The sequence below is a fragment of the Asparagus officinalis genome, chromosome 1 (assembly GCF_001876935.1).
Source record: "Asparagus officinalis chromosome 1, Aspof.V1, whole genome shotgun sequence".
Taxonomy (NCBI): Eukaryota; Viridiplantae; Streptophyta; class Magnoliopsida; order Asparagales; family Asparagaceae; genus Asparagus; species Asparagus officinalis.
Window position 1 is genome coordinate 42505129 of NC_033794.1, and position 15742 is coordinate 42520870.

The 15742-nt window shown below is 44.8% G+C and overlaps 2 protein-coding genes across 2 annotated transcripts; one reads left to right on the top strand and one right to left on the bottom strand.

Annotated features, from left to right (window-relative positions):
* Window positions 2551–3990, bottom strand: LOC109833604. Its single transcript, XM_020401346.1, has 7 exons — window positions 3954–3990; window positions 3738–3881; window positions 3588–3647; window positions 3367–3522; window positions 3165–3269; window positions 3030–3101; window positions 2551–2816 (listed from the first exon to the last, which is right to left on the bottom strand). The coding sequence occupies exons 1-7, from the start codon at window positions 3988–3990 to the stop codon at window positions 2551–2553; spliced, it is 840 nt and encodes a 279-aa protein (XP_020256935.1).
* Window positions 13839–15274, top strand: LOC109833611 (eukaryotic translation initiation factor 5A-1-like). The gene is made up of 5 exons (XM_020401357.1): window positions 13839–13911; window positions 14518–14618; window positions 14873–14991; window positions 15084–15135; window positions 15233–15274. The coding sequence occupies exons 1-5, from the start codon at window positions 13839–13841 to the stop codon at window positions 15272–15274; spliced, it is 387 nt and encodes a 128-aa protein (XP_020256946.1).

Consider the following 15742-nt stretch of genomic DNA (forward strand, 5'->3'; position numbering starts at 1 on the left):
AATCGAATACGCACGAGAATGCCACGCTTGCCAGATACATGCAAATTATATGCATCAACCGCCAGAGCAGTTGCACACATCAACCACGTCATGGCCGTTCGAAGTATGGGGCATGGACATTGTTGGTCCTATTTTTCCTCCTTCAGTCAAAGGTGATCGATTCATTCTGGCGATCACGGATTACTTCTCAAAGTGGGCTGAAGCAATTCCGCTTAAAGAAGTAAAGACGAACAACGTCATCAATTTCATCAAGCATCATGTCATCTACAGACACGGCATGCCAAGAAGGATCATTCATGACAACGGTCCGCAATTTATAAGCAACGCCTTCATCAGATTTTGTGACAAGTTCAAAATTGAAGACGTTTCATCAACACCTTATTATCCCGCCGCGAATGGATTAGCGGCGGCGTTTAACAAGACGATCATTAAGATCCTGTCAAAACTCGTGAAAACCAATAAACGAGACTGGGACGATAAACTCGGTGAGGCACTCTGGGCTTACCGCACCACCATACGCACGCCCACAGGTGCCACCCCGTATTCGCTGGTATACGGATGTGAAGCTGTGCTACCGCTGGAAATTCAAATTCCATCTCTTCGGATCGCCCTCGCAACAGAGATGATGACAGAAGAACAGCATCAAAAGCGTCTCGAAGAGCTTGAGAGGCTAGATGAAAAGCGTTTGGAAGCTCAACAGCAAATTGAGTTCTATCAGGCCAGGATGTCTAGGGCTTTTAACAAAAGAGTCCGACAGAGAAGCTTCAAGGAAGGAGATCTGGTCCTCGCTGCTCGCCGACCAATAATCCTCACTTCCAAGAAGAAAGGTAAATTCGAACCCAAATGGGAGGGGCCGTTTGTGATAGACACAGTCTACTCAAACGGCGCATATCGCCTAATTACTCAAGAAGGTACCCGGCAATTGATGCCAATAAATGGGAAGTTCCTGAAAAAGTACTATCCTTAGTACCTCCAGGATAACTCATTTATCGGGAAGTTCCTTAAAGAATATTACACTTAATATTCTAGGGGATGACCCAAAATCATTTTTACCACCAAAATCCCTCACTGATCAATTTCAATTGACAGTGAGTCCACCAAAAATGTTTTTCTGGCCCTCTTGATTCTTTCCATGAACAAGAGGTCCACTTTCGGTTCGGAGTCCCCTTCCGATAAACGAAAGAACTTCTTCCCTTTTTCTCTTTGGTTTAGATAACCCATCCTATAAAAGGCAAGTTTATCTAAATTTTCCAGATTCTCGGAGTGGACACCCCACTTCTAGTTTCTTCTTCGCTGGAAATAGATTATAAAATTCTTCCTTTCCAGAATCAAGGAATAGAATATAAAATTCTTCCTTCCTTGTTATTCGGGTTTGCCTTCACCCTAAAAGAAGACCGGGAAATAGAATATAAAATTCTTCCTTTCCCGCACCGATTTTCCCAAGATTTGTCAATCTAGGATTCATCCTAGGAAGTTTATCCCGAATCCTAAGCAGGGATAAGTCTGCGCCTAATACGCGCTACCGGTTTAGTCTTTTTCCGTGCAAAAAGACACCAGAGTTCGATTCTGGGGTATTCTATCCCGAAAACTAAGCAGGGATAAGTATGCGCCTAACCCGCGTTGCCGGTTAGTTCTTAACCGTTAAAAAGAATACCCGTCCGCATATTCAACATTGTGGCAGGTTGTTATTAATAACACCAAAATCCATGCCTTACACGCGTGGGGAATTTAGTCTTTTACCGATTGAAAAAGACACCAGAGTTCGATTCTGGGGTATTTTATCCCGAAGCCTAAGTAGGGATAAGTCAGCGTCTAATACACGTTGCTGGGTAGCCTATTCCCATGACAATGGCGAAGTCTACGTATTCAATGTCGTAGCACAAAGTCTAAGGGAGTTCATTCCTTTAGCGCAACGTTACATGCGAACGGATTTAGACAATCCGCATGCTAGCCCGACTCAAACGGTAGTCGGTAAAGGCTAATCAAATCCGTTGAAGGCTGGGGGTTAGCCAAAAATCCTGAAGTCAACACCTAACACGTGTCGCCGGGTAGCCTATTCCCGTAACAATGGCGAAGTCTATGTATTCGACATCATAGCATAAAGTCTCGGAGAATTCAATCTCCGAGCATAACGTTACATGCGAATGGATTCAAACAATCCGCATGCTAGCCCGACTCAAACGGTAGTCGGTAAAGGTTCATCAAACCCGTTGATGGCTGAGGGTTTGCCAAAAATCCTATGAGTATTGTGGTCAATCATTTCAAATGGAATGACGAATCATAATAAAGACGAAAGCAAGTTTCACTAAGAGAATCAAAAGTCAAAGTGTTCAGCAAACAAAATCATACATCAAGACCATGACCAAAAATCTGCTGACTGATCTTAGAAAGCTTCTCATCATAAGCTTGCCTAAGTTCAGCTCTGATGGACTCCTCGGTGGTGCCTGAAGTCCTCGCAGCGATCTCTTCCATCTCGGCTAGCTTCTGCTCCAAGGATCTCAACTCATCAGACAAAGCAGTGTGGGTTTGCTGATCCTGTGCTTTCGTCATCTAAAGAATATCCAAAGTCTCCTCCTTTTCACGGAGTGTTCTTCTGAGCTGGTCTATCTCGATCGCACAGGAGGTAATAGAAAGATCGAGCTCGGCAAGCGAAGATAATCTAGTAGCAAGGCTCGTCTTAACTCGATCTACTCGGCCCCGCTGCATCTGAATCTCGAGATCAACAAAAATCTGAGTCTCGAGATCAGCAAAAATCTGAGTCTCGCGTGATGACTGTAAGCGGGTGTCCAGCTCGGCAGCAATAAATGAGGAAACACCTGCATCTCGGAGCTCACGAAACATCTGAAGCTCATGCTCTAGGCAATCAAGGTCATCAACTATAGCCTGTGCCAAATCTGGATGTCCCGCTTCCCTTATCAAATTGACTTTAGAATCAAGGAAAGGCTTGAATTGGCGAAGAGAAAGTCCACCATGGAAAAGCTTGCCAATCATAGCATTCATGAAAGAGAAGAAGGAGCGGACTTCTATACAGATGACAATCTTCTCAGGATCATCATCATATAACAACTCCCTCGCCAGAATATGAAGACGAGAAGAAGGCCCTGCACGATAAAAAAAAAGATAAAACCGTCAGACCTTGAAGAGTAAATAAATAGTATTCATACCCTCTTGAGTCACTGGGGGTGGTGGAGGTGTAACGGCTGGGGGTGTATCAACTGGTGTAGTTGGTCCCATAGCCGGCTCAACGGGGTCATTCTCAACAAAAACTCCTGTTAAATACAAGTCAGAATTCTCAGAGGCATCACATTATAGCTGCATTAGTCAAAATTGGCTAGTCCTATAATTAATTTGGGAGGAGGCATATACCTTCGAAAGAATCATCCTCAAGATTCTTATCGAACGTAGGCTCGGAAAATATATCTCCGGGTAACTGGCCATCAAATTGAGGAGAGCTATACATGAAGTGGAGTGTAGGAGTCTCCGCGATCAAGCCTTCCTCGTCAAAATCATCAATAGAGAAATCTGACGTAAAAGAATATAAGTACCAAAGAAGAATAAAGAGACTACAACCAACAAAAATGAGTTACCCCTTATGGATGCGTTAGCCTCTTTATTCCCAAAATCCACGTATGCCTCCTGCAAGTTATCTGAAGAAGCAAGATGTACAGAGATGATTAGAGGATGCACAAATTCTTTTGTATACCATCTAAAAGATACATTGTCAATAGTAGATGTACCTGGATCTGCGGAATCAGGTCCTACATTGCTATCCTCCCTAATGTCGGCAACCCCTGTAGGCCTTTTTAACTGGGGCAGCGGGTCAGGCTCACCAGGAGACACAGGAACGGAATCGGGACTCATTTCGCTCTCTCCACGCTCTCCTATATAGAGATGGAAAAGCATGAGTCAATGTTCCGAATAACCAAGAAGGTGGTTTACAGAGTAGATGTTACCCCCGTCACTAGCAGGATCATCACCAGCCAAGTCCATATCAAATGCTCGGGAAGCTGCACGCGGCTTGCGGGCTAATCTCTTCCGCCTAGCAGCAGGAACAATAATCGAAGGTCTCGCCTGGGGAGGGGGACGGAACTCTTCATCCTGGTCAACTGTGGTCCCTGAAACATCAAACCATAGTCAGTTTCAATATTTCTGGAAGATGGAAGGAAAAGATGAATAGCAAACCTCGCTCGGAAAAGTCTTCATAACCTTCAGGATCTCCCCCTGAAGCCTCGTCTGCGGAATGAAAGGTCTTCTTTCCCTCTTCATCAATCCGACGAGTCTTGTTCCGTGTCCTTTGTGACCGAGCATTGTCCCGGATCACATGAGAATCAATCTGAGAGGCTTCTTTGGCCACCAACACTTCAATAGGCTTCACAGAGACAGTCTTATTAGCTGCTAACAACCACCGGCAGCTCAAGAAAGTAAGGTTCAACTGTCGCTCAGTACCCGGGAGGCTGAACCTAGCACCAGTGCAGCCTGTCACGGTCCACAACCATGCACGAAGACCGTCCACCAAACCTCCATGAGCCCGAAGATGCTGGCGCGGGTTCCCGACATAAAGCTGGTCATAACCAAACTGGCGAGCGAATCGGCAGGGTAGATATGGCTCTATAAAACACTGATTCCCCACCCGGAAAGTCAGGTAGCCCGGCCTGATGTTCACTAGCCAATTAAAGCAGCCGATATCTAAATAAGTGCGATACTCCCTCGGCTTCTCCTCATCAATCAAACGCTCGCCATACCGAATGGAGAACTGCGGAAAGCAAGTGGAGAATGCCCAGCACTTGTGGACCTGTAACTGCCTCCTGATATCAGAGAATCCTCGGCCTTCCCACTCGCCATTCTCAAGCAGCTGTAGTAAGGGAACAGAGTGGTCCATAGCATGCGGTACCGACAGAATGATGAAGGACGAACCAAGCATTCAAATAAACATACGGAAGCTCCACCTTAGTGGTAGGAATCTGAGTCGGCGATTCCTTCTCCTCCCGTGTAAAAGCGCCAGAAATTTGTCGAAGCCCCCGATGAATGTTAGCCACCATCACCGGAAGAAGGGAGAGTTCCTTTCTGTAGGCAAGTTGAACCGCAGGGTAGAGCACTTCCAGTGGCAGAGCGTCACCAGACTGATACGGGACCACGCATTTCTTTAACCAGATAGCGAGGTAACCGGCAAGAAGAGTCATCGGACGAATCGGTGCGGTCGCATGACATAAGAACGATCTGAATTTAGTCCCTGCAGGAAAGCCACTCTCAGGACTGCTAATGGTATAGGAGTGGGCGTCAGTCTTCTTCAGCAGCTCATTAACCTCTGAAGGAGTCAGCGGTGCCAGTTCACAAATAGCTTTGCCAGAATGGCTCTCTAGATTCCTGAACAAATATGATGCGAATTGCATCAGGCTCACATTTGATTTGGTCCTCTTCGCTAGGGGTTTAGACTGCGCCAAAGCAATGTGATAATGACAAGTGAGGTCCGATAAGGTCTCGTAGCGGTCGGGCATGCGATCTTTCAGCTGACTCAGTTCATGGTTGGAAGGAAAATACTCCTGGTATAACATCTGACCCATGGGCAGACCGGAAATCTTATGCATCTCATGAAGAGCCAAACCCAACTCACCGTGCCTAGTCAGAAAGGTGTTCGAATCCGGATTATAAAGCTCGCATAAGGCAAAGAAATGCCTCGCACTAACAGGTAAACCATGCATGGTGGCACGAATGGCTGCATAAAGACCGCAAGCGTGCAACTCCTCACTCCATCGGCTCAAGACGTACTTCGTCATATGAGCCCACCAAAACTTGTCCAAAGAATGGACCCAACCATAGAATCTGTGGCGCGGCGCAGGCATCTCCCGTCCTAAGTTAGCGAGGCGATTCCTCAAAGTGGAAGCGGACGCAAGGAACTCGTTACGGGGCGGTGCATGTAGCCCCAGTACTCCAGGACGCAGTCCAACAATGTGATTCCTGCTCGAACCAGGAACCGCCTGATGAGTAATGTAGCCGCAGTGAACGCTCTCATGCTCCTCTGTCAAACACCACGACATCTCCCGCTTCACAGCCTGACGCCTGAGCTCAGTCAAAGAACGATGTCGAGGAATCCTCGGCAAATACAAGAAACTACTGCCAGCCTTATGAAGCCACTGCTCGGCGTCGATAAATGCTGCATCGGGATATCTGACAGAATCGCCAAACAAGAAATCAGTCTTCCTGAGAGACTGAACAGAACTAGCATCCTTCACGAGGGGCGCATCTGTAATCAGCTGACGAAGGGTTTGATGTCCACCTTCCTTCACCACTTGGGCAACCTCTGTCGACGTGCCCGGAACAAACTGGGAAGCAAGTGGAATCAGCGAAAAATCATCAGACGTCGAATAATATTCGTCACGACGTTCATTCACCGCATGCGATGAAAAAGCTCCGGAAGGATACTCCACTGAAAACAAGCAATTAAGTGTTTGTTAATTCCAGTTATAAAAGGAAATTGTACTCATCTTACAAATCGGTAAGATAGAGTCATTGCCTTATAAAGGGTGTGACGTTTTGGCCACGTTGCGCCTTCATAAGATAGGGTATATCGATAATATATCCCTGCCTTATAAGGCACAACGCAGCGACAAAACGCCCCCTTTATTTATTATGAGATAGTGTTTTGACCAAGCAAAACATATCTTTGAAGCGTCGATCCTCACCAAGGAGAATCAAGGCTTTTCCCGGTTGCCTCACCAAGGAGAACAACGGGGAGTAAAAAGGACCAATTTGCAAATTTCCAAGAAAAAATGGACTAATTTGTAAATTTCCAGAAAAAATAGCTCACCGGCATAAGAGGGAGGCGCGCCATCAGTCGGCACGGTAGAGGATTGACCCCTCGTCATACGGGACATAGAAACCTGCAAGGTAAATTGAGGGATCAGATCTAGAAAAGGAAAAATCTCATTTTTTATCACAATTCCACCCATAAAAAGGCGAGCCTGAGGCATCAAATCACACCCTCAACCCTTATATGCGATCCCGCGACTCCATACACTAGATCAAACATGAAATAGATCAAGATTGCGGAGGATTTACCTGAAGAAAAGCCCAAAATTCAATAAAGGCGAGACCTTTAAGGAAACTTGAACCACACGCTCAAGGGGCCTGAGAGAAACATTTTATTTGGAGTTTTTGGGAGATTTCTCAGTCCAAGATTCAAAGGAAAGCCAGATTTAAGACAAATATCAAGGTTTGAAAGAGAATGGAGGCTCGAGGGAAGAGAAATCAAGAGAAGAGAGGGAGGGGATGGTCGGCCCTAGAAAGAGAGGAAGAAAAAGAAAAAGAAAAAAAAAAGAACCCCTTTTATAGTCTTGAACCAGATCTGGCTGAACCAGACCAGACCGGGCTAAACCAGACCAAGCCAGATTGGACCAAAATGGACCAGAATGGACCAGAATGAGCCAGAATGAGCCAGAATGAGCCAAATTGAGCCAAATTGAGCCTGGCTGGACCAGACCAGACCAGAATGAGCCAGTCTGAGCCAAATTGAACCAGTTTGAACCAAATTTGAACCAGAATTCAAATTGGAGCTGAATTAAGCATTGAAACGACTTTTGATCAACCTACGGTTCAGTCCTTCACCTATTTTACCCCTCTACCATATATTTGGAAGGGTCGGAGAGATTTTTGAACCCAAATACTGCCTTTTGGCACATTTTTTGGGACGGTTCAGATTATTCGAACCTAAAGAATACTCCAATAAGGTATACGAGTATAAACTATTCCCTCCTCTTTGTTGAGAAGTTTCTGGAGAATATTTTTCTAAAAATATTCTTAAGGATAACTCAACATAACTCCCAGGAGTGTATGAGTATAAACTAGACCTCCCCGCTCCAACTCCTTAAGAGCTTAAACTGTGTAGACTCCAAAATACTTACGAGTGTAAACTGTGTTAAACGCCGGACAACGCGTCACAATGAAGATTCAAAGCCATCAACCGATGGTCAATTCCATGTTGAAGCAACTAATTCGAGCTAAAAAGCCAGGAAATCAAGAATCGACTTCAAATTCAAAATTCCGACAACGGTCAGACAATAAATGCAGCACCGTAACCCTCTCAAACATTCGACAAAGCACCGAATAGCCTGGAGGATTGAAGGAATCGAGAATAGAAGCCATTCCAAGATCCCGTTACACCGATTGAAGGTTGGGACAGTCATATCCAAAGTATTCCAGACTCTTCTATAAAAGAACGAGACTGGAAAACTTTGGAGGGGGTATCTGTAGGCATATAAAATTGCTTATAGGTCCCTTGACACGGTTCAACACGAACTAATGAACCATCAGGCGACGTATCTAAGCACGAACGGGTGGCTCGGCATGAGCCGAGCCACCCTGAGGTGGCCGCCCAGATCTGTGCCAAATGCACAGATCTGGTTGCCTATAAATAGGCGGAGTCATTCATCATTTTGGGGGACTTTTGGAAGAACTTTTGGAGAGCCGAAACTCTGCCAGATTAAGACCTCATCTTGGAGTTTTTGAAGGCTTGAAGACTTGGACGTCCAGATCTGATTCTTGGCGAGCACCCGCAGCACAAAAGGCAGGAGTTCGAGGGGATCGAGATCTCAGATCTACGTTGTTACACTCCGGATCAAAGCTTGGTCTTTGATCCCGAGATTCGAACGATTGTTTCCTTGGTGAAATAATCCCTCCGGCTATTATTTCCTTAGTGAAATAATACCCGTTATACTGCGTAGATCTGTTCGGATCTAGATCGCGCGGTGGTCCACGGCAAACAACCCCGGCGCAGGCAAACAACCCACCCAAGCGAGTGACCGAATAACAGGAGCTCGCGATTTGTTCGACGAAAGAGAAAAAGTTGTAATTTTTAATTTTCTTTATTTTTGATTTTCATTGTAACCGGATCTAAAAAAGACCGGATCTTCTGTAACCGAAAAACTGTTATTCAAGATAGCAATGGAATCAATGATGAAGAAAGCAACGATTTTCCCCGCGAACAGGGATGTTATTTGAATACAGGAGAAAGATGTACTCTCAGTATTTTGGATTTGACAGATGAGGCAGGGCAGAGGATAAGCCCGTTGCTCGGTCGTCCTTCCCTCTCCAGATGGCGGTTAGTAATTGGAGGGGAAGTCATTCGAGCCCAGAAGAGCATCATGTCATTCGAGCCCAGAAGAGCATCATGGCGATCCCAGAGAAGTAACTTGTGAGTAGAATAAGCGGCTTGTGCAGGGGATTTGTCAAAGAAGAGATCTTGATAGGATTAATCAGTGCTGTTGTGTTGATTGACATCAGAGGTGAGCTTAGCTGGATCTTATCCCCTTAGTAGAGGCGAGTCGGTTAGTGAGTTGTCTTTGTAATTTCCTGACTCGATAGCCGAGTGAGACATGGGTCGAGTGTATAGTCGAGCTGTCCGAGTGAGTTACGAGCCATTTAATCGTAGTAATTTCAATTCAGAGTTGACTTTAGTCGGGTCCAAGTGAAATAAGTATGAGTTTGCTCAGGGTGTTGAGACCTTTTAGCTAGTTAATCGTTGTTGGAGACGTGGTGTGGGATTTGCTAACCACCAATCTTTTGTAGACTGATGTTATCGGTTTTGGGAACCGATTTCTTAGAGAAAATGAGGCGTCATGGATAGAGTAAATGGCTTCTCTCTTGACAATTTATTGGCGTGAGTTACGAGCAACGGTTGGCATTTCGAGCAATTCATTCCAATTCTCAATGTGAATCTTCCTTGGTTGCTTCAAGGCTATGTCTTTTGGGCTTTGTATGTTTCTTTAGAGTCTTATAAATAGTTCCCGATGCTATTTTAAAAGAACATTCTTTACCAGGAATATTTCTCTTCGTCGATCCTTCCTTCGACTCCTTAAGAGATTTTAGCATGGCTTTTACTCAGACTGACTGCGAGAAGAAACTCATGGTCTTGTTCCTATCTAGGTCGACGATTACTTTGGACGAGGCAACTTGGTTGCATAATGAGTACGACATTCCTCGAACGATGACCATAGGGGCACCAGACAGTCTTACTCCGGTGCATATGCATGGGGAGGATCGAGTGCCTCTCTATTGGGCGCACTTGCAGTGTGGATTGCATCTGTCGCTGCATCCCTTTGTATGGGAAGTTTTTATGGCTATGGGGGTTTCCCCTGCCAGTTCCATCCCCACGCCATCTATATCTTGATGTATTTATAGACGTCTGTGCTGAGGCAGAAGTGGTGCCCAGCATCAGTTTGCTTGGGCATGTGGTTAGTGTGGGGTCTGCTGAGGGCGACCCACACTATTTTTTCCACCGTCAGGGAAATTTTCGCTTGGACGTCAATCTCCCAGAGCTATACGAAGAATAGAAGAGGTTCTTCATCTGGGTGTTTGGTGCCGACAATATACTATCCTACTTGGGTTGGCCCGAGGTGCATGATAATGTGTTGGAGCCGAGGGCCCTTAGTGATCTCGAGGCTGGAGATCTTGAGAAGCTCCGGTGTCGCCTCGGTCTTCAGGAGGCTAAAGCTCTGAACAGAGAGGGGTTTCCTGAGATGGGGTGGTCCTCCTCGTCTTCCTCTGATCCCGAAGCGATGGCCCTTCCTCCACCAATGGAGGTCTGTAAAATAGTGGCTGACTCGGAGGGGTCGAGTTCTTCTAGGAGGCCTTTGAAGAAAATGAGGAAGGACTCTGGGGATAGTGGTGCTGAGCCTTAGGTTTTTTTTTCTTGTTAGGCCTTTTGAAGAATATACAAAACTCCTTTTTGAATGAGGAATGATTTCTCCTGTCTTCTGCTTTTGTGAACTACAAATGCTTGATAGAATAGTTGATTCATGTTGTGGCTCCATTTTTCTTTTTAAGAGGAGTGTTGGTCCTTATAGATTAGATATCATATGCGATATATGAAACGACGTCTTTGTTTTTCTTGTTTGGTCGGAAAATAACTCATAAAAGTCGACTCTGGGGTTTTCTCTTTGGTTTGTCTAGATGGGGAACCATAGACTTGATTGCCGACTTGTGGAGTCTTTGTACTTTGGGTTACTCCTGATGGGGAGCCAAGTCCTTCGGACCCGACTAGGAAGCCGTGTTGCCTTGGTTGGTTCTTGGATAAGGAGCCAAGGGCTTTGTTCTAACTAAGAAGTCATTTTACCTTGGACTTATTCTTTAGGAAGAGCCAAGGGCTTTGTTCCGACTGAGAAGTCGTTTTGCCTTGGACTTATTCTTTAGGAAGAGCCAAGGGCTTTGTTCCGACTGAGAAGTCATTGTGCCTTGGTTTTATCTAGATTAGGTACTAAGGTTTTTATTCTGACTGAGAAGTCGTTGCGCCTTAGGCCTGTCCTGAGGCGGCTCCAGGGCCTTATGACCGACTGAGGAGTCCTAGCACCTTAGGCCTGTTCTAAGGCGGCTCTAGGGTCTTGTGACCGACTGAAGAGTCGTTGTACCTTAGTTTTATCCAGATTAGGTACTAAGGTCTTGATACCGACTAAGGAGTCGTTGTGCCTTGGTTTTATCCAGATTAGGTACCAAGGTCTTTATTCTGACTGACAAGTCATTGCGCCATGGATCTGTCCTGAGGCGGCGCCAGGGCCTTGTGACTGACTCAGGAGTCGTGGCACCTTGGGCGTGTCCTGAGGTGGCACCAGGGTCTTGTGACCGACTGAGGAGTCGTTGTGCCTTGGTTTTTTCCATATTAGATACCAAGGTCTTGATATCGACTAAGGAGTCATTATGCCTTGGACCTGTCCTGAGGCGGCGCCAGGGTCTTGTGATCGACTGAGGAGTCATGACACCTTGGGCCTATCCTAAGATAGTGCCAGGGTCTTGTTCTCGTCTGAGGAATCATTATGCATTGGTTTTTTTCAGATTAGGTACCAGGGTCTTGTTCTCGTCTGAGGAATCATTGTGCATTAGTTTTTTTCAGATTAGGTACCAAGGTCTTTATTCCGACTAAGAAGTCGATTACCCAGACGACTAGGTCTTTTGATGTCTTTCTTTTCATTTGACATTTTCTTTGATTGTTTTGAAATTTATAAATGATAGAGGACAACTCATTCACATTTATTCCATCGGGCAGTGCTGGATTCGTGTTTCTTGCTTAGGTGCATTTTGAAAATGGCTTTTTAGCTGGGGTCAAGGTCACCGAGGCGGAGCTTCATTGGCTGTTTCTTTTTCGCCTGTGAACATTTCGGCCTTGGTAAGAGTAAGCTGTTACTTCATTGGCCGTCTTTGTTTCCAAACTGAGGAACGCCCGGAATCAGGGTGGGGTTGTTCTTCCTCTAGAGGGTGAACTATTTAGCTTTGGATGTTGTTGAGTTGTTGGCATATTTGCCATCTCATCAGCCAAGGACCTTTCTGAACCTTTGAGTTTTTGCTAAGGTCCTTGTTGGTCGATGGTGGACACGAGGATTTTTAACAGATCTTGCTTGTCCATCGTCGGTTGTGCTGTATGACCAGAGTCTAGCTGATTGAGCTTTTGGAGGATGATGCTCAACAGGGGGAGGCCTAGGTAACTTTTGTGATGGGGCTTCTTGTTGGTGAGAACCCCATGCACCGAAGCTTTGTTCCCTAGAATTTGATGGGATCATGACTTCCCCTTGGGGTTTCTAGGGATAGCGATGGTCGGACCATCCTATAAATGGAGGAGCCTTCTGGTAGAGGGAGTGCAAGTCACATGCTTCGACCACCAGGTCTTACTTTGACTCTAGAAGTTCTAAGCATTTGCTAGGGTGCCGGGGCTGTAAATCTTCCTGAGAAGACCAAATTACGAGCCTTTGAGTTTTCTCCGCAATCTCACCTTGAGTGAGGAAGGACTCTCCTTTGAAGGTGATGATGGTCCGAAGAGCCGATCACAGACTCCATCGCTGCTCCTTGTTTCTGTGAGCTATTGCTTATGGGAGCTTGAGCGATGCTGGCTCTGATCATAACCCATGGGATTCTGTTTGCTATCCAACCCAAGGCTTCTTGGCTGTCCAAGCGGTGGGCTTTTCATATGTGGCAGTGATAAGAAGCTTGTGCATCATCTTCAAGTCAGAGAAACACCATAGTGGTGTGTCTTTTCCAGGTGGGCTTTCTGGATTCCACTTGCAAATACTCCCCAGAAAGTTGTTGGAGCCCTTGAGGGCTACGCCTATGTTGGCTCTTCATAGCCATAGGCTAATCCTCCTTAGCTTGAATAATGCAATTCCAGACTTTATTTAGCTTGAATGGTGCAATTCTGCATCTTTTAAGAATAGACAAGATCATAGAAGAAAGTGAGCCCCACGATAGGCGCCAAACTGTTGATGTTCGTGAATACACAGTCGAAGAGGGTCTTCCATTGATGATGAAGGTTGGGACGATTAGAGATGGGGCCGACTCCTCCTCCAACTCTACGCCCGATTCTGAGCGCGTGGAGTAGACTGATAGCTTGCACATGTAAGAATCATAGGAGTACGGGGCTAATTTCCCCCGTTGTACCTCTGACGGTCAAGTCAGCTGATGAACTTGAGGAGGGTTTTTTGAGAGGTCCCTAGGCCTTTGAGGTCCTTGCAAGGGGTTCCTCCCTAAGAGTTATTAAATTTTCTCTTTATAAAAAAAGAAGATCGAAAGGGGAGTAAAGCTTAGGTGTAAGAAGCAAAGATCAGCCTCCTCCGCCCTTACCCTCCTTACCTACTTTTTATAGTCCATTGTCTCTGAGATTTAGGCTTTTCTTTTGCATAGGAGGGCGGTTGCAGCATAGGCAGATCGACTGCTTAGTCATCCTTCTCCTTCCAGATATCGGCTGGCGATTGGAAGGGAAGTCATTCGAATACAGTAGAGAGATGTCCTCTCAGTATCCTGTATTTGACAGATAAGACAGGCAAGAGGATAGACCCGCTGCTCAGTCATCCTTCCCTCTCCAGATGGCGGTTAGTGATTGGAGGGGAAGTCATTCGAGCCCAGAAGAGCATCATGATGATCCCAGAGAAGTGATTGGTGAGTAGAATAAATGCCTTGTGCAGTGGATTTATCAGGGCAGAGATCTTGATGGGACAAATTAGTGCTATTGTGTTGATTAACATCTGAGGTGAGCTTAACTGGATCTTATCCCCTTAGTAGAGGCGAGTCGGTTCGTGAGTTGTCTTTGTGATTTCCCGACTCGATAACCGAGTGAGACTCAGGTCGAGTGTATAGTCAAGACGTCTGCTGGAGGAGTCGTCTTGAATACGAGGGACTAACTGGTCCCGCTCTTCGAGTCGGTAATGATGACCCTTAGTCAAAATGACTCGTCCGCTTGACTGGCCGATAGACTTTCCCTTGGCTGGGCTTTGGAGCCTTTAAGCTAGTTTGAACCATGGCCTTTTTAGCCTATGCAGACAATCTTTCGGTATCTTCATCTTTAGATGGTAAATTACTATAACAGTTATGTTTGGCATCAGTTCAGTTGTGAGGCATTACAAAGTCTCTATCTGGTTAAATCTGAAGTCTAGATTTAGAAGATCTGCTGAAGTTGTTGACTAGGTGTAAGATGTTATTAGAAAGTATGTGTTTTTGTAGGGATCTTCCAACCGTTACTGAGTTCAAAAATTTTGATGTTTCCAGGCGTATTCTTCCCATTTCTGTCTATCTTCCTGTCTCTTCTTGTTGCAATTGATGATCAAAGAAAACCAACTACCAGCTATGTTATCAGTGTCCATAAGAAGGTTTGTTGGATTTTATGAAATATATAAAATAAAGTCCAATGTGTAATGGTTTTAGCATGATTCTTAAATGTAAGGGAAAAGATCAATTGGTAAGCTGGCGATTTTCTGATTTCATAATGCAAAGTATGCAAAGTTGTTGAAAGAAAATTTTAGAATCTATTTATCTACAAATTTTCTTAGAGTTTCTTTTTGCTCTTTTCCATCTGTTTGCTTCCTATTCTGCAGTTACTTTTACGTGAATACTTTCGGTGCAGGTTGTTGAGGTTTCAACCTCGAAAACAAGCAAGCACGGTCAAAGTGTCACTTTGTGGCGATCGATATCTTCAATTCAAAGAAGCTTGAAGATATTGTGCCTTACTCTCATAACTGTGATGTAAATCATCTCTTTGTTTTTAATCTCTCAGAAGTACAGAAGCAGTATGCTTTTATGAAGATGATTTGATCTATGTTATCTAATACTTGCAGGTTCCTTATGTTAACCGCACTGACTATCATAGACATATCTGAGGATGGCTTTGTAAGTCTTCTTATAGTTGTTTTTACTTGGTTTTTTAGCATCCATCAGTAGCATGGTGCCTAGGGATTAACATTGGAGTTTGTTTTCTTTCTTGTAGGTGAATCTTTTGACTGAAAATGGAAACACCAAAGATGGATAAGCTCAGAATCAATGGATGAAAGATGAGTCTGGCAACTATTAGATTCGTGTAGATCGTGAAGTTATAATAGCTACTGCAAGTTGGAGTCTTTGTAATAGTTCATGTTAGGGTGTAATTGTTTAAGGTAGTTGGAGTTTTTGTAATGCTAAATTAATGTAGTTCATCTTGGTATAACTTTCCTTTTGTTAATAGAGATTAGATTAGTTCATCTTGGTATAACCTTACTTGCAGAATCGATGTTTCAATTTTTTTGCTTAATTCTTCAATGCACAAAGTAGCAAAAAAAACTATAGCATCAGTATCCTAGATGGAAATTCTGTCTAGGATACCTACTATCATAGACGGAATTCCGTCTAGGATGCATCCTAGATAGATATCAGTCTAGGATGCATCCTAGAGGGAATTTTTCGTCTAGGATTATCCGTCTAGGATGCTTCCTAAATGAAAATTCCGTCTAGGATACTACAT